Here is a 26,990-nt window from a genome sequence, read left to right as displayed (position 1 = left end):
AGAAAGTGAGAGAGAGCGTGCGTGTGCCATCACTAATAGCAAAAGAATTCTGAGCCAAACAATGCAGGAGGGGAAAAAAAAAGTACTCCAATTTTCTCTAACATTTCCCACTGACTTTTCAAATAAAGAACACTGACCACTTAGTTTRGAAATGCACAGATTCTAAAGAATAGTTAGCTTATTATAGTTTTAGCAGCAGCAAAGTTTAGGCAGTTGTAACTGCAAGGATTTTCATTTTATATGCTTCAAAATAATTACATGAAAGTATGGTGATATAACAGTACAAGCCAGTATTATTTTTTTAAGTTGACACAGAAAAAGAAATGTAGTTTCAATACTGTTCTATTTTATTCAGGTGGCAAACAGCTCTGAAGAATCCTTTATATATGGTTTTAATTATTATACATAGGTCCATAGTTAAAGAAATACATTAATTCCATCATAGCATTCAGTTTGTCAGCCACCTATCTGAACAGAAGAGATATTTTACATTGCAGTCCCTTCATTTTCATTAAGAACAAAGAGATCATTATTAAATTTTTATTTATATTTTACTAGTAATTCAATAAAGAAATAGTAGGATGTCCAAGGAAACAAGTATTACTGTTAAGAGTGGAACTAAGAAGCTTGGTTTCCAAAGCCTTCTCTGAGATTGATTTTTCTCATGTTTAACAGTGAGAACCAAAGGATTTCTGTCCTACATCTGCCTGCAAATGTCCTGTAAAGTGTATAACTTAAGAATCTTACTTCTTTGTGAAATTTGTCTGAAGCTAATCTGTGTACTTAAAGTTATTAAGAGGCACTGAGATGGGCTAATGTACAGCAGGATTGCTTAGGAAACCCAGCTGAAAAGTAAGAGTATCAAAATGTGTTAATTCAGAATACATTGGTGAAATGACCTTGAAAACAATTTAAGGGGGCTGGAAACAAAAAGAAGCATGAATTTATTTCAAACCTAACAAGAGCCAGTTCCCCCTAGATTGGCATTTACTTTACCTCACTTAAAAATTCCACTTTCTACCATATTAATTCTGACATCTCAAATCAAGCAAGAGAGCATGTGCATGGCTAATCTAGCATCCTGCCAATACTGACTATCTAGCTACCAGCTATCTAAAAGAATCAATATAAACCAAGTTCTGCTCACCTTCTTTTTGTCAGGAACACTAACTTGGGCCTTTCTTCTCTAGCAGCTCGCCAGGTTTCATGAAACTTAAAGAGCTTAGTTATCTTGCATTTTCTATTTGTCCATCAAATTTGGTTGAAAATGACCAACAGTATAAAAAAATAATTGAGACAGTTTAGTTACATATGTCTCCTTTTCTCAGAAAGCCAGGCCAAAGCGTGATTTGAGCAAAAAGCCAGATTTCAGGGGAAGGAGTAATACAGGAGAACAAAGAACAATATGAAGTAACCTCTGAGATTCTTATGCATGAATACTAGGAATACAGCAAGAATGAAGAGAATACTGAGAACATGAAGTCTTAATGGATAACCAAAAATATGACTCTACACAAATGCACCAGAAGCCTTCAAATAAAACCTAAGTTAACATTCATGTATTTCTCCCCCTATATATTTTCTATCCCCTTACTGAAGACTCTCAGGAAGAACTTTTTGCTCTTTGAAGATGCTCATTATTTATTATGGGTTGCATTCAGGACACTAACTGCAGGCATGAGAGTAAATATCACAAGTACTGATTAGTACATTTCATGACTACGTACTTCAGACAATGAATGACCTTTCTCGACCTGCAAGCCTGAATACTGTTTCATCAGGTGCTGGATGAAATATTTGGCTTGATTCATTCACAAGTGTTTAGCACAGCTGCTAAATATATCGATATTTTGGAACCAGACCACCACCACCCACTTTATGTAATATTATGAAAAATTGTAAGCTCTCAACATTTATTTCATACTTAAACCAACCTAAATGAACTGATATTATAAACATACCCTGATTAATCACACTTATACAAAAACTGTAAAATGAAGCCTGCAATTATTACTTTATTGGTTTACAAAGTTATTTTTGCACAATTTAAATAACAAAAACATACTTACTAACAAAATCAGTTTCTGGTACTTCCGTTTCAGTTCTGTCAGACTGTCTGATGGCTTTGCACCCAAGATTTTGTACCAGTCCTTTTGAGTTATCCTTTCAAAGGCCATAGTCTGACTGGCTAAGAAATTACTTTCTTAGAGCTGCTTAACAAAATGAAATAATAATTATAATTTGAAAAGAACATTTGAAAAATTAAAAGTGAGGAAATATGACAAATTACAGGATCATGAAATAGACCGTGGCCCTCAAACATACCTCTCTCCCTACATGAAATCTACAGCGCAAAAAACAGTTTATTAATTCACGGGGCCAAAACATCTCACAGATTTGAGAACATATAGAAAATGAYTTAGACTGTTTCCTTTCCTATCTTTAAGGGTATCGTGTTTCATAAATTGTCCATGAACTCCTTAGAATCATTTGGCACTTTAACCTTATGAGCTATTTTTAACCTACCTATGTTACAAGTAATACACTTTTATTTTAAAGCAACACTGTGATTACTATCTCAGAAAATTAGGTATATATAAGTGTGAAATTTTATTTTGTCAATCCTGGAATAAAACACAGGAAGTTAATGTCAATAATGATACACTAACGCTTGAGCTTAAAGCAGACACCTAGGCACACAGAAGCCCCAAACTTGCAATAGTTGATTTTATCAGGAATCTTCTGATATGGAATAACACTGTTTCTCAGTAGAGCTTCATGTGATTTTTTCCACTGTCAAAAGAAAGGAAAAGGCTATTTTCCACTTCAGCATTAAAAAATGGTTTCATACTTCTGTGATACTGCAGTTTTTTTTTTTAATGGTAGAAGTCTGCCTTTCAAACTTTGTAGAGATACAAGAAGAAAGAGGGCAGGCATGACTACATGGTAAAGCCTCCTGCTTTCCTTTCAGTAAGAATCATGCAGGAATACAAATATTTCCATTCCCACTCCCCAGCCCGTATGTTCCATCACGGAACTCCTTCCCCCGGCCTGATCCCCAAAGGCTTTTAAACCTAGACGAGAAATGCGAGCACCCCCAGGGCCGCACTCCTGCGGCGCGACCCACCACCGAGTACGAAACAGCCGGTGCGCCGCAGCGGAGCCGCGCCACAGCCACGGCCGGGGCTCAGCTCCGCGCCGACCGACACGGCGRCGGGCAGGACACCCGAACCGCAACCCGCGGAGCCAACCCGCGCCAGGAGGAGCCTCCTGTGTCCGTGCGCGGCCGCCAGGCCCGTGCGGCACCCGAGGCCCTCCCGGAGCCCTCCCGCCGCCTCCTCGGCACGGCCGCCGCGACACGGCGCCACCGCGACACGGCGCCGCCACGGCACGAGGCAGCGCAACGGCCGTTAACGAACGCCAACGGACGCCAACGGTCGCCTGCGGCGCGAAGCGCCGAGCCTGCCCCGCAGAAGGGCGCRCGAGGCGCCCAGCCCCACTCCACGACTCGCACCCACCTGCCCCGTAGCTCCGGCCCGGCAATGGCGGCGGCCAGTACGCGGGATTAACTCGTCCGGGAGGAAACAGCCCTCTCGGACGTAGCCGTGAGAGCTGCGCGTGGCAGGGGCAACAGTCCGGAGGCCTTACCGCGCCGACTTGCCTGTTTCCGCCCGGGCATTAGTTGCGCTGGCACCGGCAGGAAGCGGAGCTCTTGCCGGGGCCCGACGCCGTCGCCATGGCGACCGACGGCGCTTCAGCGCGGCCACAGGGGCTGCGAGGCTCAGTAAGTAACGGCCGCCGCGGCGGCCCCGGCCCCGACCCCGGCCCCGGCCCCGGCCCCGGCCCCGGCCCGGCAGCTCGCACCCGGCCCCGCGGGAGCGTCCTCCCTCCCTTCTCCCTCAGGGCGGCCGCCCCCGGGGGCGGGAGGGCCCGGCGCGCAGCGGGCCCCGCTTGCCCTGCCCCGTGGCGGGGCCGCCGCGAGTCCGGCCCGCGGCGCCGCGGGCCCCGCGTCCCTCTGCTGCCTCCCCCCGGGCCGAGAGCCGCCCTGGCGCCGGGCAGCGGGCTCTCGCTGCCCCTCTCCCCCGCCCGCCGCTTGCCCGGGCGCCCCCGAAGCGACCGCTTTGCAGCGTTTGCGAGGGCTGTGCGGGCACTGGGAAGAAGGAGAAGCGTTGTTCCCGGGATGTTGTGCTCTTTCACCACCAGTGCAGGACGAGAGCGGGACAAACATTTGCTTATATTTTAGCATGGACACTAGAGAAGCAAGAGGCCTTTTAGGTGAATGAAGAAAATACTATCTAATCTACAAATCTACTCGACATCTGGGAGTCAGTTTGATTTTTTTCTATCTTTCCTAGACACCACCATCTCTATAAAGATTTGAGTAGCCTAGTATTTTGCCCTTTTCTACAATTCAGTAGCTGAGGTCCAATTTGTTGCATGGGTGTCCATAGTTGTCAAAAAGGACAGAACTGTCTTTGCACTTGGGCAGTACATTTGATGATATATGAGCCACAGTACAATCCAGCTCCTTCTGTCAATGCTATTTTAACTTCTGTAGTGCTGACTTACAGACATAATTATATATTTCACTTAAGTCATTGAACCAAAGTGTATCAAGTGTGAGCTAATTTACATAGTCCCTTTTGAAATTAGAATTTATCCCCTGAGGCGAAGGTGTCAGTACGACTTCATAAGTTACTTTCTTCAGTTTGGCTTGCTGCTGGCCAATCAGCCCACAAGGAGCTTGCAATGTCCCATATTGCTCAATGCAGTTTGTGAAGAAATACTGTTGAAGGAATACTGTTTGTCGTGAAGGGGAGGAAGTTAAAAGGAAAACTGTWGAAGATGTGGTGATGTCACACAATTTTAGTCCCTAAGTCCAGGACTCTTAAATGCTACATATAGTTTTTTCATTTGAATTCATTATAGGATTGGTACCTGAATCCAGTTGGTAATGCAGTGTAAACTCAGAGTTATCTGAGAAATTGTGAGCATTTGTATCTAATAGAAAATTAATTTAAATGTTATTGAAATATCTCTGAAGTCAGAACAATTTCAGAGATCAAACTCATTTTTTTTCTGCGCATGTTTAGCAGTAAAAGAAAATACTACAGTTTGAGGTTCATGAACTGCAAAATGCATGAACTATGAAAAAAAACGCTATAGGTTTATCAGCCTTATATTATATTCTTTGTGTCTCAGTTTCTTATTTAATGATTTTATCTATCCAGTTTGGGGAAAATCACAGTCTTATGTTTTAAGGTATTCTTGGGATTAGGTTTAGTTGATCATACTCTGTCTGCTCTTAATAAGTTTTGGAGCTGTTGATCAATTCCAAGCCAATTTTATTAAGTTACCTCAAGATGTGTTAAAATCAAATGAGTATGTAGGAGAGAGGGACCCAGGATAAAACAAACAGAACTTTTGGCAGCTACTGGCTGCTACTACAGCATGTAGTTCAAACTAGCCACAGGATTTGCTGCTTCTTCCCCTTCTGTCACCAAAACAAAAGTAGGTAAGTGACATAGGAAGTGTGGGGAACTTGCAGTGCAAGTCTAGGATGTGTGGAAAAAACAAAGCAATTTGCAGTGTACAGACACTGAAGTCATGAAGAGGATCTGGGACTGTTGTAATGGGAAGGTATAGGAGATACAAGACCCAAGTCTATATGAAACCATGTTTCATTAGTTCCTTGTACATCTTCAACAAATTTTATATAAGTATATACAGGTGCTATTGATTTCACTGCAGCTGGACTAAATGTGTTAAAGTCTTCTTCCCATAGTAAATGTAAGATAATTTATATATAGGCTGTGTTTTTTAAATGTTTTTGTGAGGAAAATTTAACATTTTAATACATGCTTTGTTAAAAACAGTTACATTGTACTGTGCTATGTTGTGATAGGAGTATAGGGAAAGAATTTTCTGACTCATTTTATGCGCAGCAGTTCCCTGGGCTACTGTGTTGTGTATTAATACAATAAAAGATAAGATTGTTATTTTTATTCTGTTCTTTTAAGAAACAGTTGCAACATCCAGACTTTTTCAAATTTAACTACATTTTTGACTTATGAAGACAATCTGTATTTTTCAAAGTGTGTTTAGATTAGTAAAGTTTTTTCTGGCTTTTTTGTTTGTATTGGTTTTGTATTGCTATAAAAGTGTACAAAAGATTGATTCCAGTAAAAACAGATTTTATATAAATCAGAAGACAAGTCTTTGTAAGATTATTTACCATCTAGAACACTCAGAATATTTGAGAAATAAGGAATTTTGAGATGAATACCTTTTTATAGTTGAAAAGTTAAAGTCATTTAATGTAACTAATTCCCATATGGACAACTATGCCCCTATCTGGACAGCACTTAAATGTGCTAAAATTTAGTGTACGCTTTAGTACTGTTCTTAATAGGAAATACTATTCTTGATTTAGTCTGTTAGCTTAACTTTTTTTTATATTTATTTTATTCCTGGTTTTCTAATGTGACATCAGAATCTTCTGTACTTTTGTATTTTATGACTGAGAAGAAATAGGATTCACAGCAATAAAGCCAGAAGGAACCACCAGATTACTTAGTCTGAATTTCTCTATATTACGGAGCACTGTATGTTCTGTCTAACTATCAACATTAGGAAATGAGAAATTCCTCACTTCTGAGACAGTCTGTTTCAGTAGCTAATTACCCTACAGTTAAAAATTGTGCCTAATTCTAAATTTGATTTTGTCTGGCTTCCATTTTCAGCTGTCAATTCTTATTACATCCTTTACCTTAAATTATAGGACCTTTTAGCATCTAATACATACCAACACAAACAGGCACTGAATATTTCTTTGTTTCTGTTAAATTTAAGAGATTGAGCACTTTTTCACAGTAAGATATTTTCTCTTAAATCATTTTTGTATTTTTCTTTCTCCATTTTTCTGACTTTATTTTTAATGTGGCAGTTAATGAGAGCTATATACAATATTTYGTTATAGGCTCTTGCAAATACTCTTTCTGGCCTACTGATTTCATTTTGACTGTTCAGCTGAGTACAGCGAGGAGGATTTTCTTCAAATGAATTGTTCTGTCAGAGCTATAGTAGATAGCTGACTCAAGGAATAGTATAAGTGAAAATTCGGAATTCTGTCTCTAGGGAACACTTCTTTCACTACCAAAGATAAAATAATTTGTTCAGTTTTGGACAATGTTAGGCTTCTTTTTTAATCTAGATATTAAAATCCTTGGAAGAGGTAGGATTTTAAAAAAACTGATTAATACACTGTTTTTTTTTTCTTTTTTTAAGAGAAAGAAGTATGTCAGAGATCTGAGTGTTCAGCTCTTCCAGAATTTGTTTTAATTGGGTCACATTTGTCAACAGTAAAAAAGAGAAACAAAGTTTAGTCTCCCAGGAGATGTGTGATATGATAGACTAAATGTCATAATGATGTGAACAAATGAGATGTAACATGCACTGAAAATATAGGTTTTCCATTAAATTTCCACAAAATGATTGAAAATGTCTTGGGAATTATTTAAGCAATTTACAATATTGTTTAAAAAGGTACATCTGGGCACAGTGAGTACAGTCTTTTGTCGTTCATTAGCAATGTATTTAATGAGTTTTTTTTTTTTAAGTGATAGGTAGTTAAGGTAACAGACAAGTGACAGATTGTTTGTCTTTAACGATTTCCCTACTTCAGGCCCATTACAAAGCAATTAGAAATCTGACAGCATTTTTACTCTGCATTACTGATCATCTAAAGTGATGAGAAATGAGAGGTGATGAATATTAATTGTATATTTTCATATAATTATCATAAATTATTACCTTGTCTAGTGTGCTGCAGGTGGAGGAAAGTCAAGGGATGGAAATTCAGTCAAATATGATAATTTGAAGGATTTCATGACTTAGTTTTTGTCTTTAAAGTGCAGTGTCAATCAGTCTAAACCAGGCATAGATTAACTGGGGGAAAGCTGAAGATACACCTTTCCTTCCTTTGTTTGCACTGGTCAGCATTTACTCTTGGGTCGTGTGACACATTACAGTTACACCCTTGCACAGCCTGCTCCATTTAGGCGGGAGTTGTATCTATTCCTGTCTTTTTTCCTAAATACTTACTTAATATTTGTGCATTAAAAAAGTATTAAAAGCCAGGCACTTGGGATTCAAGAATCAGCCATTCTCATCTTTTTTCACCTTCTTTGTAAATACGCATTGTAAATACTAGTATGGACCTTTGTTAAAATTTTGCTCTGAAGATGAAATCATCACTTGCATAATAAACTGACATGATAGAATCTTACTTGTTTGCAATACTTCCATGGATGAAGATAAAAATCTCATAACATTGTCCTTACCATGAGAAAGTTCTCTCTTTTCCTGCATTTCCTTGCACATTTCTGGCTCAGTGAAATGGGTGAATTAGAGGAATCATGAAAAAACATATGCTTATGTCACTAAAGTCTTTTAGAATCCATGTACATATGGAAGTCAAATAAAAAATGCATGTGAAAATTTATTTATTTTTTCTTACTTTTCAGTGCTTGACTTTACAAACTTGATTATTTGGGCAGGGTAGTCAACAGTGTTTTATCCATACTACATTTGAAAAATCACATTAGCATTATTAACACTGTTGCCTAGTTTCCCAAATTACTATATTAGTGAGAGTGAATAGGGAGAAGAGTGTTTCCTCATGGTGGCAAACCCTACAACAGGCTACTGTCTAAATCTGTTTTGGTCTTTGCGCATAAGAACCTAAGAGCATTCATAAAGGGTTCATGTGAACTTAGCCTTCTGTCTCTGACAGTGGCCATTAGTGGAGTGAAAAGATTACAAGAAGCAGCACTAGTATAGGGAAATCCTTCACATGGTAAATCCTCTGAGATGTGAATTTTTTATGTTTTTGTATAATTATTCCAAGGACCAACAATATATAGTTACTAGCACGCTATAGTTTGAAATTAAGGATCTAATTTATCAGTAAACTAACACTGTGTGGTAATGCTCTGTCAGTATGGTATATTCTAATCCACATTTTCATCTTAGAGAGATTTCCTTTCAGAAGCTGTGCTATAAAAGGCTTAATTCCCATACTATTTTACTGCAAATGGAAAAGGTAGCATGAATAGGATGGACGAGTAACATGATGTCCTTAACACTGAGGCCTCATGTTCATTTTAATGAGTCTTATTTATGCTCTTATGTGGCCAAAGTCCAACTTTGTTCAAGTTTAAAAGATACACATCTAAAAATTCAGCTCGTTTTTCTCCAGTTGTATGCCAGTGCATTCCACAGTAAATGTTTTCATATGTTGTCATTTTAATCCCCGTTGTGTCCTGTAGGCTCAGACTTAATTAGTATACTGGCATCATGCTCCTTGAGATTCTAAGAAAGGCCAGCTTCTCTGGGGTGCACATTATTCTCGGTATAACTCTGCAACTCAGAAAGGAAGGAGAGCCATATTAAAGCCTTTCCATTTTTCATGTCTGACATGACAGTTTCAATACCCATCCACTCTCTCATTATTAAAATTGCAGTTATGCCTAGATTGCACGCAGATTTTTCAAACAAAATGACTTCTTTTTGTTCTATCCTCTTGAACATACATTCACGTTCTGCATAATCTTATGCTGTTAAACATGCATATAAAGCCATACATTCCTTCAGTTCTTTTTTTGATATTCTTACAATGAAAAGAAAAAATAGGATTCCTTTTGTTGTTTAAACTTGATCTTTATTCTGATTTACTTAAACCAAATATTCAGATGTTTATCAGAACTTATCAGAACCCAGGCATGTTTAATGTTGCATTGGTTACTTGCTAAGGCAAACTGCAATACATATGAAGACAATGGAGCAACAACTTTGGTGTCTGTGATGCTTGTAAACATGACAAATAGACAGTATTTCACAGTTTATGTTAGCGGTAGCTTCTTGATAAATGTAATTATCAAACAAAATATTTAGTTTTGGTATTTAGATTATTCATTCTATTTTAATTGGCTTTTTCATGATAATTGGATGTGTTCCCATATGTTTGTTGAAAGGGGGCACTGGGCTAATCGACTTTTTGCTTATTTTCTTTAGAGGCAGAGTGTAGTTTATCATACCATTTTTCCATTATGTAGTTTCTTTTTAAGATGAAAGTACTTTCTAAGTATGAAAGCAAGTTTTAAAATGCATTTTAGCATTACAGTAAAGAATGTCAGGCACTTTTACTACCTATACTTCTAATACCACTTAATTATATATTCCTGTATTATATATAATCTTTAGTTCTAGCTTAAGCAAAATTTCTGTTGTCTTTCCAGTTTCAACTGGAGGTGTAGTTTGAAGATACAGCTATGCTATCTCTAATTGCCAYTAAAAGTGATAAAATTCTTCTGCCATTCCCTTTTCCCTGCATCTCCAGTCACTAACTCCTTCTGCTTCCCTTGCATCTGCACTGCCATTTATGTGACCACATAGTGAAATAATTCACAGAGATAAATGAACAAAAAATCTAATTCTACTAGAAAAAATTACAGTTTTTGCTGATTTAGCTCCCCTGAACAGATTTGTCATGCATCAGTGCCAGCATTGAGAAGAAGGCAGGAGAACTTGTCCAGGACAGGGGGGAAGAGATGGAAGAGTCTGTCTATTTTGATGTCAGCTAGCCATCAGATCATACTGCTTTATCACCAATGCTGAGCTAAGACTGAGTAAAATTTGTAACAGTCAGCACATARTAAAGCTGTCTCAGGATAACACATCACCAAAAATGTTTGAAGGTTGAAATACATAAAAGGGGCACATTACTCAAAGTGCAGGACTCTGCATTTCCCCTTGCTGAGCCCTTCATGAGGTTCCTCTCTGCCCATTTCTCCAGTCTGTTGAGGTCCCTCTGAATGGCTTCACAACCATCTGGTGAATCAGGCACTCCTCCCAGTTTTGTATTGCCTGCAAACTCACTGAGGGAGCACGTGGTCCCATCGCCCAGATCATTAATGAAGATGTTAAACAGTATTGACCCCTCATGGACACTACTAGTGACTGACCTCCAGCTGGACTTCATGCTGCTCATCGCAACCCTCTGAGGCCCACAGTTCAGCTGCTTTTCAAACCACCTTACTGTGCCCTAATCTTGTCCATACTGCACCAGGTTTTCTGTGAGRATGTTATGGAAGACAATGTCAAAAGCCATAATGAAGAAGAGACATACAACATCCACTGCTCTCCCCTCATGCACTAAACCAGTCATCTCATCTCATTTCATCCCATCTCATCCACCAAGCCAATTATCTCGTCTCTACAGCCTGACTTTCTGTTAGTCATGAAAACCCTCAAATAATTGGTTGTATTTATACTTATTGTGTGTATGAGCAAAAGTCTTTCAGCAGTGGATTGTCTGTTAAGCATCAACAAACTGAACTTGAGCCATGGTCTGCACTCCTGAAGGCATATAAAACTATTCACAACTGAATTTTTGTTTCCCCTATGTAGAGTTACAGTGTGTTAGTAATCTCACAGAGAGAATTATATGCACTGTTTATATATAGCTATATCAACAAATAATAGAGATATCTACCATGCTTAAATCTTGTCTTAGTGATTTATATGACATGATGGCATGCCTACATTTTGTAGACCCTGAAAATACTGATTTAATATACTTTCAAACAACTATTTAAGAAATGCACAACAGGGCCTTGATCCTGTAAGGAAGTATCTATGTTTCTATTCTCACTGAAGTTAATGGATACACTGTTATTCTTTATGTTAAGCAGCTGCATAAGTATTTGCAGGAAATGGCTCTTAAACCGTAAAGACCTGCTTTAGTTTTGCTTTAGCATTTACTGCTACTATGAGTTTTGTTTAGCACTGTAAGTGCTAAATTGTTCAAGGGACCAATTCATAAACTTTTGTCTCAGATAAATTGTATAGTCGACTAGCTGACTGTGTATACTGTACTTTGTTTCTTTTCATTAAAATAAAAACATATATATCCAAATGTGGATTTTTATGTGATTTTAAAGCAAGCACTTTAAGAGCTTGTGCTTCCTTTGTAAATTTTTGTCAGTATAGCTTTTACAGTAACACTGAAAATGAAAGGTTCATTCCTGCAGGTAACTTGCTCATAAGGTGGCAAATCTCACGCATAAAAAAATTTAATTTTAGAATTTCTCAACTGACCAGTCTGTGTCAAGCAATTATAGGTAAAATATTAGATAACATATTAGACAGTATATATGTCCAAAAGCCAGTGATCTATTTTAGGTTAATGTAAAACTCTAATCTGGATTCAGATCACTTTATATGAAAGTTGATTAGATTTTTTTCTAAATAAAAAAAAAAGCATCCCTATTAAAGGAAAAAAAAAATTAGAAGGTTCCTGAGTTCTTGCTGACTTCTTTGTAGAAACAACTTTTGAAACACAGTACTTGTTCCATTCTAATATGCATAGAGGAGACAGGGAGCAGCAGGGAAAAGAGGTGGTTTTATTTAAAATCTGTAATTCAGCAGCTTCTTATTTGATTATATGAATAGATAATCATATTAATCTAAGTCCAGAGAAAATATCTTTTCTCTCTCTATTCATAGCCTCCAAATTTCCTTTTTAATTTGAAATCCTGCTCCTCTAAAAGGAGAAACAAACAAAATATACATGCATCCAAATGAAACTTTCTAAAACCCACTATGTTCATGAAAGCTGTAGATAAGATTATACTACAAGATAGATTCAATWTTCTAATCACCATTTAACCACCAGTCTTACCTATTAGAAAAAAAAGCTTATGCTTTCATTTTAATTACAATCTTTTGTACTTCTAAACAGGAAATGGCAAACAACAGACATCTAAGAAGTGCTCAGGAAATATGCCATATGGCATGTGCATAATCACAGAAATATGATGAGCTCTTAACTTTATAAATGTCTTCATGCCACATGGATGCACAACCTACATTGGCAAAAAAATTTAAGTAAAGCCACTGCAACTTTTCACTCATGTCATTTGCCAAGGTAAGATGTTTAATTTGCTACTTTGTGATGTTTTCTATAAGTTGTGATAAGTTTGTGATAAATTTAATTTGCTACTTTGTAGCAAGATAAAATTGAGTAAAACATTTTACTAGCATCAGTCTCAGACTAAAGATGAACAGAACTAAAATAGTTAAAATAGTTTTTTGCTTTCTCAATATAATATATTCTCAGTTTCACTCAAATAAAGGGAAAAATATCTCAAAACACTATTGATAGAATACTTTGTCTGTATTTAAAATTTTAGTCATTTCAGTTTTTGCGAACCCTTGACTTTGGATCCATCTGCAGCTGACTTCATAGTACTGGAATCCTCAAAATAATTTTGTCTTCTCACATTTCTTCACCTCATTAGATATTAGTTCTTCCTTTTCAGTCATATGGCAAACCGGAATGCCAAGTCATGGTGCTAATAATTGATTTCAGTCAGGAGGATACACTAWATTTTTATATCAATGAAAATATAAGAATGATTACAAATTACAAGATACTGCATACATTTATTCAAGGGAAGAAATCTCACTGTGTCTTGGAAGTCGTTGTCAGAGTCCAGCGAGGGTGGGGGAGTAGGAGCTGAGTCTGCTAGCAAGGCTGGCAGGGCTGGGATCTTGCCAAAAAGGGCCCAGTCCTGCAGTACCTGAACGAGGCAAGCAGGGCAGGCCAAGGGGGGCAGCCAGGTTCAGCTGACAGTCCGGTTCATCAGACAAGTCTGTGGTGATAAGGCAAGTCCAAGGTCAAGCCAAGATTGTACATCAGCAAGTCAGGGTCCAGATCAGGTTTGGTGATGGTAACCAGGCTAATACACAACCCAGAGATTGCCAGGTCAAGCCGGGAAGTCAATCCGTGGGTCAGGGTCCAGGTCCAGATCTGTTGGCCCACAGCCAAGCACAGGCACGGCTGTGACACAGGTGCAGCTGAAGCTCAGGCAAGGCCAAGCACTAGAGCTTCAGCTTAAAAGCAGCTCCCACAAGAAGCAGGAGTCAGCCCTGGCTGAGGCCTCCCCACAGAGCTGTCTGGCAGCTCCTCCATGGCCACCAGAGGGAAGGAGGGACAGTCCTCAGCTGCTCTATCTCTAAGCTGGCCCTGAGCCCAGCAGTCAACCCCCCCAGAGGGGGGATGTACTCAGGGTCCTTACAGCCATTTAAGATCCCAAGTGCTGTTACCCTTTTTTTTCTCTGTTCATAAACTATAGAGAAGCATAGGAGCAGATGATAGCCACTTTATCCAAGGTCAGCAAATATAAGTGACACCTGAGTTTAGAAATTTTACATCTTTTTATATACCTTATTATCTACTTAGCTAGTAAAACTTCTTTAATGAATGGATTATTCATTTCCTTGTGAGCTCTTATTGTTTCTAAAACACTCTGCAAATGTCAGTTAATCTTCACAATCCTTCCATGAGGTCAAGGAAAAGTATGTCCTCATTTTTCACATTGATTTCTCTTCCCTACCCTGGAAGCTTCATTCTTCAGAGCAGATTTTGTCTGTTCCCAGTCCTGAAAGATAATCTCATTTCTCTGTCGCTTGGGGGAGACATAACAGGTGTATTGGGTGCTGCCTAGTTTATTGACTAAGCAAGATGAGATAGTAAAAGCTATCAGATTTTTGTGTTATGCAAAGATTATTGATAAAATGCTTTCTTCTGCATTAGGCACCATTTGCCAAATTGAGCAGTATAGTTTCTTCCCTTGTAGTTGGGGTACTGACAAAAAAATCTTTCACAGCCAAAGGTCTATGGGATGCCTGGGTTTCAGTAGGGGAAGTGAGAGAAAAAGGGGAAGCAGTTTCCTTCCATTCATCAGCCCAGAGATCTGGGAAAAATTTTCATTCAAGCCGCTGGCAAAACTCCCAACAATTTCAGTGGGACGTGAGTTTCACACACAGCATGTACATACTACGTTATTCCTTAGGACATACTCATTTAGCATGGACTGTAGTTCTGTGATAAACCATAATGGGAAAGAGCATTAGAAGAAGAGAAGATCTGACATTCCTAATAACTGGTATATCAAACAACCATCACTTTTGCTTTCCAACTGTTATATGAATCAGGAATAGTTAGATTTACTTGGCAGTAGTTAGCCGGGTGTGAGGTTTATGGCAGTATTTGTTGGAGAGGGTCCTTCCCAAAGTGATAGAGATTATGTATGTAAAGCTGTCCTTTATTGTGTGAATTATTATCAGACAGTTTCCTAAATCTTTTAAATTTACAAAGCTGTGTTGCGGTTAAGCTATGTTTTATATCACATAAATGATGAATACTGTGGATTTCCTGTATACTAAAATTAAATTTAGAATTTTCACAAATGTTATGATGATGTTGATGCAAGTCTGTCCCAGAAAATGTTTCAGGATCATAACTCACGAAACACTGCCAGTATAATGGTGATTATGTACACCATTAATAAAATGATAAATTATAAACTGCTAAAATTTGCTAAAATGTTCTCACCTGTCAATATAAGAATTTATACTTATATATTATATATTTTTAAACATATAAAACTATATATTAAACATTACTTATAACTTTTATAAGGTTATCTGGAGCATACATGCATGTTGTGCAACAGTAATGTAAGAGCAAATAAATATGAAACACATATGGTTGCTGGAGAAAGATATTTTAACAATGCAAACTGAAAACAAATAAATATAAGGTTTGCTTAACCCCTCCATTGTAGTTAAGATTTGATATTGCCATTATTTTAATTTTTAATATATTTTGTAGATAAATAAATTGCCTTTGCTATACAGATAGTGCTTGTTCTGAGAAATGCAAGAAGTACAATTGCAAAAATAAAAATAAGGTAAATTTAAATATGTAAATGTAGATGTGAGAATATTAAAATAAATCACTCTATTTTCAACAACTACTGAAAAATTTAAAGCAAAAAATACATGCTTGACAAATATGCRGTATAAATAAATAATTTAGGTGAAAATGGATGACTAGATATAACAAAGAGACGACCAAATAATGAAGGGCTAAAGGGTGGTTGTTACATCTGATGTACTTCATTGTATATTGTAAGTAATTGCTATCCATAAAAATTCCATGGCTTCTGTATAAGAAAAAGAGACAATTTGACAGGCAACACTGGTACTAAGCAACAGCAAGTACAAATCGTTGGCAACTGTCATTATCCTGCTGTTGAATTCACATCCAAAACTGTGTGATAACTTTGACCTGTATAGTTGTTACTGAACCAAGGCCTGTTAAAGTAACTGTATTGTTCACTTATGGAAAAAATTATTAGCCTTATGCAGACTCGCATCTCAGAAAACTGAATGGACTATTTACTTTTCTTTAATATACTGTTGTTTTCTATTTAAAGAGGAAATATGTTGAAATGTGTTCTAGCTAAATATTAATAAATAATTAGAAAATTGCAGTAGAAAAACAGAATAAATTTTTGAACTAATATAGCCAAATAAATTCAACAGGCATGAGAGTAAAATTTATTTTTGTAATAATTACAAATCAGTTTCTTAAGACTTCAGTGCTTACGTCATGAACAAACAACAGCTTAATTGCTTGTAAATGGGAAAAGTTAGTGCTCTTAAGGTTTTTATTTTTTTAATTTCTTATCCTGCTTAAATTTTTGGTTACCTTTTCTCTCTGTATCTCTGTCTGGAGATTTTTACTTGTGCCACAAATATATCCACAAACATATCCAAACATATATGTGCCACCTTGGACAGATTATGCAGATAGCTAAATATACTATTGACTAAATAGGAAAATTGCTTTAATAAGGAGTACCAAGCCATTTTTCCTGACTACTAAACAGCATTTCATAATAAGGCTTTTATGAGATTTGCACATATTTAGACTTTCATTTTATGGTGTTGATTCTCCAGAAGCATGTGCACCAGAATTATATCTAAATTTGAGTTTTCTTAAAGTATAAAACAGTTTAGCAGTGCAAGAGTAAGATTGCTGTTGGTAATTGCATGCTGATCATTTTGAAACAATCATCTCAGTTAAAGAATTGGAGTGTATGCAACAGTACCCTCAGGTTTACATACACTGTATGCATAAACACAAAAAGCTGGACAAAGACTGGGGAACAATAGTCTTGTAAGTATTTTCCTTGCATCATGTAACTTAGTGATAGGAGGTAGGGACCATGTATTGTTGAAGAGTAACAGCCCTTTGCTACACCAGACCATTTACATCTTACTTTTGTTGCTATATGTAAACAACAGGTAATTACCAGTTAATGCTAACAGTAATGTTAATATTTCATCAAAGTAGTTGATGCAATAATAAGTAGAAATACAGAAAAAGTTTTATCTACAGAATCAATAATGATATCTAATAGATTGTATTGCATAAACAAATTTTTTTCTGGCTTTGTAGTAATTCTCTGCCCTTGAAATGGCTAACAAGAGCCTTGTAGGAAGATGACTGCTTCCAAAAAATTAATGTCCTTTTCCTTTCACTAGTCAATATTCAAAACAGTATTTATGTGTTTAGAGTTGTAATACTAAAAAGAGTTTTCTTTGATTGACCTCCAATATTTAGGGTTYCTATATATATAGTATTTTAGTTTAAGGATTTCTATAGCAAACATACTGCAAGCCATGCAGACAGATTCTGTAGTTCACATTCACTGTGACATCATTTATGTAATTTGCAATGGAAACATTATGACACCTAAAAGTTACACAAATATAGAGAAAGAATGAGGACTTGAGCTCATCCAGTTCCTTTCTTGCTTCTTCTTGAGCTTTGATATTGCTGTTGGCTCAGTTTTAATAGTGGTGATTAAGATCCTCCAAAGGATTGGATAAAATTGGATTATATGATCTCCATATGAGTCAATATTCCATCCAGACTTTTGGCCTGAGGTATAAGTTAGTTTTGTCCCATTAATATTACCCTCAAACTGAAAGTTGAAGGCTTTTTTCCTCATTATTGTTAATGTTTTTATGCAAATAAAACTTTTTTTAAATTTTATGAGAGAATTTAATGTTCATTTTATATGAAGGCAGATGAACAAAGACTCAATGCTAGTGCGGTGTAGTATAGCTGAGATGATAGCTACCATAGTTCACAATGATCCTGTCCTACAGCATTTTCTACAATTCCAGTTCTGGTCCTATCTTATGCAAAGATTAATTGAACTAAATTCTGAAATAATATTATTGTTTGCGGAAATAAGAAACAGGATGAAACTATTAGCACGGTTTCATAAGGTGTTTTCCAGCTTTAATTAAGTTGTTGCATGCTTTTCATTGATCAGATTTTCCTAGCTCCTTACCGTCAATCATTACTTATTTAAACTAACTGAAAGGCCAGAACAAAAAGATATATTTCTATTTCAGAAAATGTCTCTCTGCGTACGTGAGAATAGCTGTTAAAAATACTGAAGGAAAGCAAAGGTCTAGACAACTTCTGTTTGCCCACAACATTYGTCTGCAATCAGCAGTGGTAACAAGAAGGTCAAGACTTTAGGATTGTTCTACACATCAGACAAAATCAGTTCAGAGCTGTGATGGAGTATCAGACTTAGACAGCTACAAATCAAGCAGTACAGAAAATTTCTGCCTTATATAACCATCCAAGAGAAACAGACCAAAAGTGCTCCCACAGGTCAACTAAGGTAATCAAAGCTCTTCTCCGTTGCTTTTAATCATGACTGCTGCTGCTCAGTCCCCTTGTAATGATGATTCAGCTGATATTCTGWAACAGATCTTGCTAATTTTGGTTAAGAATTTTTTAAATAATCAATTTCTCTGAGTATGTTTTTTAAAACTCTATTGATTTCATCAAACATTTCTGAAAACAATTGCAATGACAAAAATCAGGCATCCCAGTTTGCCTTACGAATTTTTTATATGCCTAATAATAGATCAGGTAATATCTCTTAGGTTGTCTTTCTGTAAAGAAGAAAACAATTCTCCACAATTAAACCAAGAATGAATTGATTCTGTCTGTCTGGAAAAAGCCCAGAGAACACTTGGATTTTGCAATGTACCATAAAGGTGATTAAAATGAAGACCTGGTGAACCAAAGTGTATTTTAGTGTGCTTAATTTATATCTCCTCATCAAAAGCTTTCTGTTGGCAGTGTCTTCCGTTTTGAGTAAAGAAATTGGTGTTAATTCAGACAGACCTAGATGATGATAGGTATGATGGTATCCCCGTGTTTGTGTGCAGACATGACCTCAAGCAGCCAGGATCTAAATGGCTCCAAATTTATTTTTTCTAAATGTTTGTTTGAAGTGCTGAATCCAACACTATTATAGTATTTGTAATTGCTAAATGTGTACGATAAAATGTGTATTCTAACATGTTTGTCCCCCAGTATATGAAAGTTTAGAATAGTTAAGCCAAAAAGAAAATTTATAGTAACTTTTTAAAGGGGCCAGATTCTGACTTTCTTATTCTTATGGTTGAGTACTCAACACAGACATAGCTACCTTGATTTAATAGCATGGCTTATATTAGAGACTGCTAAAAAAGAAGACCAAAATGTTAGGATACTTACATAGTCATTTTGTCATTCAAGAAATGTGGAAATTCTAAAATATCTAAAATGTAAGTTTAACTACATGCCAATATTTTTTGAGTAAAGTATCGATTCAGTGCTCATTAAAGTGAATGGAAAAATTTCCAAGGATTTTCATGGGAGAGAAATTAAAATCTTAGGCCTCAAGACAGTTTTGAGTTCTGCTTGCGAACCTCTTGTTGCAGAGTAGGACTGAGACTGTATGTCCCAAATGTTTTAGCAGAAACATGACATTTTCTTATAAATATGCATTTTATTTATTTATTTTTTTGCTAAGCATAGCCTTAGAGTGGTATTATACACAAGTTGTTTGTGCTCTGAGCCTTTTAAAATAGTAATATTTTTTTCTTTATTGAATATTTATTTAATTTTATTCTGCCAGTTTTATTGCATATATTTTGCAATCTGGGAAACAGAAACAATTAACAATAAGCCCTACTCTGCAGTCATTGTACAGGCATAACTCCTGTCAATTTGATTGAAATTTTGCCTGAGTAATGACTGTCTCATCAGCTCTTACTTTTTCAGCTGGAAGCGATAACTTACATAGTGTCCTCTGAAAGCACTTTGAAGTATAAATTTTCTTAGAATCAATTACAATTTTTTCAATAGTTAATTATGCTGATTGTTTCTGAGAGATACTTTTAAAAATTAGGTGATTTATTTTCTTGTGAACTTAAGATATTTCATAAAAAGAATTCATAGTGGAGTTATACAACTGCTTTCCAAGTATTCTAGAAAGTTCCAAGTAAACTCAGTTTGGGGTAGATTAAATCTATTTCACTTAAAACAACCAATTTCTCCATATTTTCTATAGTTTAATGTCAGTCCTAGGAATTAAATTCTTAAACTGTGTAGAAGTATAATGGCTGTACTTTAGGATTGTCTTTTTACATAATTATTATAAAAGTTCTAAAAAAAAAAAAAAGAAAGACTAAATATATTAGATTCTTTTTTAGTATCCTAAACTGGATTTTTTTTCAACAGAATGCTCTCTTTTTCAAAACTCTAGCATGCCCAGAAGGCATCTGCAGTATCCAAAGTTATTAAACAGCAACCAAATGTAATCAAAGTCATTGCTTACAAGAATGGCACAAGAAAGATCTTTGCTAAAGTTTCTGTGTTCTCAATTAAGCCAATAGCCTCTAACGGAAGTTTTCTTGCACATAAAAAGTTTATTTATAGCTTTTGCTTCAAATCCTAATGTAAATTCTCTTTTGCTATAAAATAAGCTTACATGAAACTCTTCTTTGTACGCTACTCCTAAAACGTGCAAATTGTTAAAAATTCTTATAAACACTAAGTAAAGTAAGAGTTATAGAAGTTCATAATGTACAATATTATTTGGCATTAAAAGGCAAGAGCACAATCCTTTTAAACCAGTCTTTCTAATGCTATATGTTATCTACTATGTTTTTCTCATCTTGTTATCCTATGACTTCTAGTAATAATCACAAAAATACTAAATGACTAATAGTGAAGTTACTGTGGTTTGTAAATTAGTTGAGAGTGGATTTCTGCTTTCCAATTTTGATTTTTCTGACTAAATATTGATCATAAAATAAATATGTTGTAATCAGTATTCCTTACCTCTTGCATTCATTTAGATGCTGGAGGAGTGCACTGAAAAGCTGAATCTGAACATGGCTGCACGATGAGTGTTCTTGGCAGACGGCACTGAAGCACTAGAACCTAAAGACATACCCCATGATGCCGACGTTTATATTTCAACTGGAGAGACCTTTTTAGATCCATTCAAAAAAATCAAAGGTAAAAAAACAAAACAAAACAGAGAACCCCCAGCAAATGGCTTAAGGGGTACAATTAAAAATGATTTTCATCCTGTCTTTTTGCATGGTTTAACAAAACTAATGTTTACTCATTTACAGCTCAGTAAGAGGATAATGTGCTTAATGAAAGAAAAATCTACTGACAGCCACGTTTATTGCCCTTCATTAGCATTGGTACTTAATTTAATATAGATCTGAATAGACATTAGGGAGCCTGCAGGAGGTTAAATGGTGAAAATGTAAAGAGATTATTGAATTTACTGTTCAGTTTCAGTGACATCTAACAGACATAACTAATTAGGCTTCCACTAGCAAAAATAATTCAGAATATAAGATTGAATTCATTAATGTTGTCTGCTGTTTGTGAAAACATTTAAAAAATTCTGCAAGTTTTATATAGCAATGTGGATTATCTACTTTAACATACTTTATTAATTTTAGATTCATCAGTATAACCACTATTAACATTTTTTTTTCTTTCCATTTCATTCCTTTACCAATCTAGTAACTATCTGCTATTTTTCTACAAAGGCGGAAAACTACTTCTGAATCATTCACATTTTAAATGTGAATGTAAATGTTTTTCTCAGTCTTATTTTAAGATGATGGTGTACATCCTAATATTTCTGCAACAAATCCGTGAAAACATTTTATAACATTAACTTAAACAGTGTTCAGCATCAAACTCAAGATACCAATCAAGTATTTTATTAAACCATTAATTCAACTGGCAGTTGTGAGAAAGAACTTTTAATTAATGTTAGTAAATGTATTATAAAAAACAAAATGGTTATTGGAATACTGTATGTGTAGGCAGGATCAATCTCCAATTTCAGTATATAATTCCAATGAGAAATGCAAATAGGATAAATTGTTTAACATCATATGAAATATTCTAATTTATATAATCTTGGAAAAGGAAAATATGCAATAAGATAATTTTTTTCTAAAAAACTAAGGATAACAAAGAGAAAAATAAGAGAAATCATTCAACTAGTGTGCTTATTTTATATTTCTATGCGCTTTGGGCATGTTTATTTTTCTTACATATTTTTTTGAAGAAACAAGCACTTGAATTTTTTATATATAGTTTTTGAATAGCATTTATTATCTTGAAAATCATTACTAGACATATTTTAGTGTTAAATCTTTCATTTTGAATTTCAAAATATTCAGACAATGATCTCTAATTTTTTTATTTATTGATATTACTTAATATAAATGACATTTCAAGAAGTTATCTATATAGTACTCATCACTTCGGCAACTTGCCTAAGAAAACGAGTATTATATAGCTATATGTCTATACATAGAAATTGAATATTAATTAGTAGACTCTATGATTAAGGTATGTTTGCATATTCATGGCAGTATTCATAAGTGAAAAAAAGTATTTAGGTTTTTGTCACTTAAGCTATATCATACTTATTTTCTTCATGCTACCATAAAACATTATCAGTTATGCCAGTAAGCATGTGTCTTACATCATCATTTTATATGTGCTGTTATTGATAATATTAAAATTATTCTGMGTATGATACAGATGATCCATTGACTGGAATGCATATAATGAATGGCCTGTGTATCAGTAAAAGGCACGGATCTTTGTATTTATTCTTGCAAAAGTGTAGGATGTAGATACACTGAGATGCTTTAAAATATAATGGAGAGGATTTGACTGTTTCATGGAATGAAATTAGTGCARTAAAATATAATTGTAGTTTCATGCTGTAGGAAACATTGAAACAATATTACTATTGCAGTGTTTTTACGTGGATACTGCTACAACTTGTTAGAAAATTTTCACTGGTAATTTTATTATAATTTCTCCATGCATGTGACCAAGTGTTATGGTAGATTTTCAAATTCATTAAGCACATCTTTTTTTTTCTTTCTCTCTCTTTCCTCTTTCAAGCCAAGTTCAAAACAAAAACTTCTGTGCTTTGTCTGCATATCTTTGGCTGCGTTTCATTGTGACATGCACTGCTGTTCTTTTAGCACCAAAATGTTGGCACGCATTACTGGAAATTTCACACCATCTCTTGCTGGATCAGCAAGCTTAACCTACCAAAATCTGGTGTTGTTGAATGGTTTTTGACTGATAATCAATCTTTTTGCTGCTCGACAGTTGTTGCTGGGACACAGAGTAGAGCAGGTGGCAGATGTGCCTTGTCTTTTGASAAAAGAAAGAGTAGGTGAACTTGGGCACAGAGTAACATATTGTGTGTCCATTAAAAGGGTAAGTATAACAGGAAAAAGTCACTGCTGTGAGTAGAAAAGCCACCAAAGCCACCAAATAGGCATTTTTACACTCTGGTTTACAAGTTTATTAATACTGGAAAATAACAGTTAATAATGTAAAATTTCATGTGCTCAAAAATCAGAACTGATGTTAAAAATAACCTTTATGTATTCTCTATATAATATTCTACAGCATTTTTTGCTTATATTTTAAATATTTATATATAGTATGTATGAAATACATTTACATTTTTAAATAGCTGTTATATTACATGGATGATAGATTTTAGAGAAGTATAGATATATACAGATAGATAGTACACATTTTATATTTTCTTTCTGTAGCCCAAAACTGGGAAGAGAGCATAGAGAAGTATGACTTGTCGGTATAAACATACTTTTTGCAGGATTTAAATTCCTAACGCGTAGGTAACAAGGTCAAACATCAGTAACAAATTCTTGTTGTGTGGGAATGGAAGATCAGTGATATACCCGAACCCTGCAAATATGTACAAATTGTCCCATGAAATTCAGTGAGACTTTTTACGTATATAGTTACGCATAAATATTTGCAAGATCAGCATCTTTGCCAATATCTGTATTTCAAATACTGAATCAAGTGTAAACGCTGTCATAAGTGTATGGTCTTAGATAACACTTTGCTTCAAGTGATATAAATACCTGTGTAAAATGGGACTCCCTGTGATGTTGATGACTTTGGACCTGCTCACAGCATACTTGAATATGGTACAGTTTCTTTGGATTTAATCACCTCCTTTTCTTTCTGACATACTAAAATTTAAATTGAGATTTAAGTAAGTGAATAAGGATTCAGCCATAAGTCAAATTGCGCTATCTGGGATATTATCTGGGATAAAATTTGAAACCCTTTGCTACTTTTAATTTAATTCAGTATTTATGAAAAATACATTTAATGGATCAGTTATACGGTGCTACTGTGAAAGAAATTTAGCAAACAAATGTATTAAATCTCAAGCATTTAAAATGTATTTTGGAACTACTGTGGGACTAGTGTATTGCAGAACAGGGCCAAAGAGTTAATGCTCTGTAGTATGTTGTTCTTCTATGTAATTTACATATGGGGAAGGTCAATGATCATATTTAAGTAATTGTTTAGTGGAATTATATGGGAGATCAGGTACTTGAGTGTTTGCTTGCAGTCACTTATACATTTAGAAGTTACTGAATTAAAAAAAATGGATGTTCCTATTTATTCTTTTTAATGTGTCTTGTTTCTCCTGTCAGCTTTTATCATACCCCAAACCTCTTTGTAATTAAGTTTCAGGTGTACTACTACAGTATACTATTTCATTTCTTCATTAGCTACCAATTTCTTAAACTGATTCTAAGTTCTTTCTATTAGTTTTCAATCCAGTGACATCAGCAGCCTTGCCCAATAAAATAATCAATAGGCTGTCACTTCTTCATAAGAAGTTTGTACATATTGGTCATGCTAGTGTGCAAAATGTGGCCTTTTCTAAGCTTCATCTTCCATTCAGTAATGTTCAGCTCCTGCGTTAGCCATCTACCTTGCTTGTGATTCAGAGTTACCAAGATGGAGACAAAGGGGTTTTGGCTGACTGAGCAATTGCAGACTTAGACTGCAATCCAAAAACAATTGCACTTAGGTCTAATTCACTGTACTACTGGGACTAACATCAGTGACTTCTGCAGAAGCCTTCAGAGTAGTGAAGTTAAGCATCTATCTAAATGTATCACTATGCTGACTAGATCTCCATAGACTATAATGGGGGCTAAAATAATCTAGTTCACACATAGATCATTTACATGTAGACACTTAATTTATCTGTGCCAATCTTAAACTGAATCACTTCCTAAAGGCAGTTTTTTTGGCCAAGGTGCTGCTGTTGATATGCCCTGTCCACATACTTTTTGTTAGTCATATTGACAAGGGTTCTTTGCAAGGAACGTGGTCCACCTCCCTGATCACATAGGCATTTTATTCAGTTAATCTATTTTATTATCGAGGTTTAGGAAATCGTTTATGACCTAGCTCCGGCTCTCTTTCTATGGATTGCTATATTAAGAGAAGTCGTGAAAAGATATTCATCACTATTACATAGCTGGCTGTGCTAATTGGGGGTGGACTAAGACACTGTATCCTGTACTGCTCCTTTAAGAATGTTGGCAAGCATATTTGTACCACATTTTTGGTGCAAACATATCAAAGTGAATGGAACAAGTAAAAGCACATGTTCTAAATATGAACTGTAACTTTTAAAGTAAATTTAAGCAGATAAAGTACATTTTATTTCAGTTGCTGACAGTTCCCTTTCTCAAATTAAAATAAATCACTGTTGGAGATTCTTAAAAGTAAGTTTTAAGAAGATGTTTTAAAATGTGGTAGAATTAAATTAGGTTGCGTATTATATATTAATTTATTATATTTAACAATGGATGTGTGTACTCACATTTCATTTGCTATTCAGCAGTAATTTTTATAAAGTTAAAACTTGTTTAGCATGTTCTAATAATTCTGAAATTGTACTCCTATTGTCTATGAACACTAGATATGAAAAGAATTAATACATAAATGTTCTCATTTCTATCACTTTGCCTACATATCTGTACTCTTGCATTTAGACTTGTAATTGTTGGATAAGTTTCCAGTACTGTATGCTAAAAGTAAAACTAAGTATAATGAATAAGATTTTGTGGTTTTTTTTTTTATTAATGCACTGTGAAAAAGGGGCCCCTGGAAAAAATAATTCTGTGATAAATGTTCTTAATGCTGCTTTTCAGGTTTATATAGAGATTTTCTGTTTAATACCATGTAGGTACCATGCGATCTACAAAATGAAATAATTCGATATGACAGGTCCCGATTGACAAGAATATGTGTGAGCACATTTAAAATAGGCCATCTTTTCTAGTAGGAGTAAGCGTCAGTGAAATGATGGATTCTCACCATTCTAATTATTGACTGAGTTGGAAACATTTCAGTTCCAAGCATCATTCTAAATAAAAATATAGTGCTTTTTCTGATCAACACATGGAAGTTAAATTCTATCTATTTTATTTTTCAAAAAGAAGCATCCTCTTGATGAACTTGAGCTTAATACTTTTTATTTTTTCCTGTAACTACTGTGCAATATATTATTTCAATGCATATTGTGGAAGTTTGTGAAAATATACAGACTATGTAATGTGTATGGAGATGTATTTACTGTTTGGGGCAGGTTTCGCGGAGACCTGTTAGGAAGGTTTTGCTCTTCTAACACTTGCCTTCCCGAAGGAGCCGTATGCAGCGCTGCTGGCAAAAACCGGCTCCGACCGGCTCTGCGGCGCGAAAGACCTGGAGCCGCCGCCTTCCATAAAAGGGAAGGTTTCTGAGTCTGAGCTCTGATTGGTTAGAAGGTTCTGGAACTCGTCAGTAAGTACGGAAAAGG

At 35.7% G+C, this 26,990-nt stretch overlaps 2 protein-coding genes across 5 annotated transcripts in view; one reads left to right on the top strand and one right to left on the bottom strand.

Annotated features, from left to right (window-relative positions):
• Positions 1 to 3,751, bottom strand: part of DNAJC24 (DnaJ heat shock protein family (Hsp40) member C24) — a 40,581-nt gene extending 36,830 nt beyond the window's left edge. Inside the window, exons 1-3 of one of the 4 annotated variants that reach the window (XM_026087700.1) lie at positions 3,519 to 3,706; positions 2,670 to 2,793; positions 2,070 to 2,210 (exon numbers count right to left, since the gene is read on the bottom strand). In XM_026087700.1, the coding sequence (XP_025943485.1) occupies positions 2,070 to 2,177 (108 nt within the window). In that variant the 5' untranslated portion in view covers positions 2,178 to 2,210; positions 2,670 to 2,793; positions 3,519 to 3,706. The other 3 variants (XM_026087697.1, XM_026087699.1, XM_026087698.1) reach the window with 3 other exon arrangements.
• DCDC1 (doublecortin domain containing 1) overlaps positions 3,737 to 26,990 on the top strand; it is a 41,125-nt gene continuing 17,871 nt past the window's right edge. Inside the window, 5 exon segments of the mRNA XM_026087746.1 lie at positions 3,737 to 3,784; positions 18,473 to 18,593; positions 18,596 to 18,620; positions 20,516 to 20,642; positions 21,109 to 21,298. Of these exon segments, the coding sequence (XP_025943531.1) occupies positions 3,737 to 3,784; positions 18,473 to 18,593; positions 18,596 to 18,620; positions 20,516 to 20,642; positions 21,109 to 21,298 (511 nt within the window).

This window comes from Apteryx rowi, unplaced genomic scaffold (assembly GCF_003343035.1).
Source record: "Apteryx rowi isolate R43461 unplaced genomic scaffold, aptRow1 scaffold_73, whole genome shotgun sequence".
Classification (NCBI taxonomy): domain Eukaryota; kingdom Metazoa; phylum Chordata; class Aves; order Apterygiformes; family Apterygidae; genus Apteryx; species Apteryx rowi.
The sequence above is the reverse complement of the archived record's forward strand: the minus strand, read 5'-3'. Positions and strand labels throughout refer to the sequence as shown.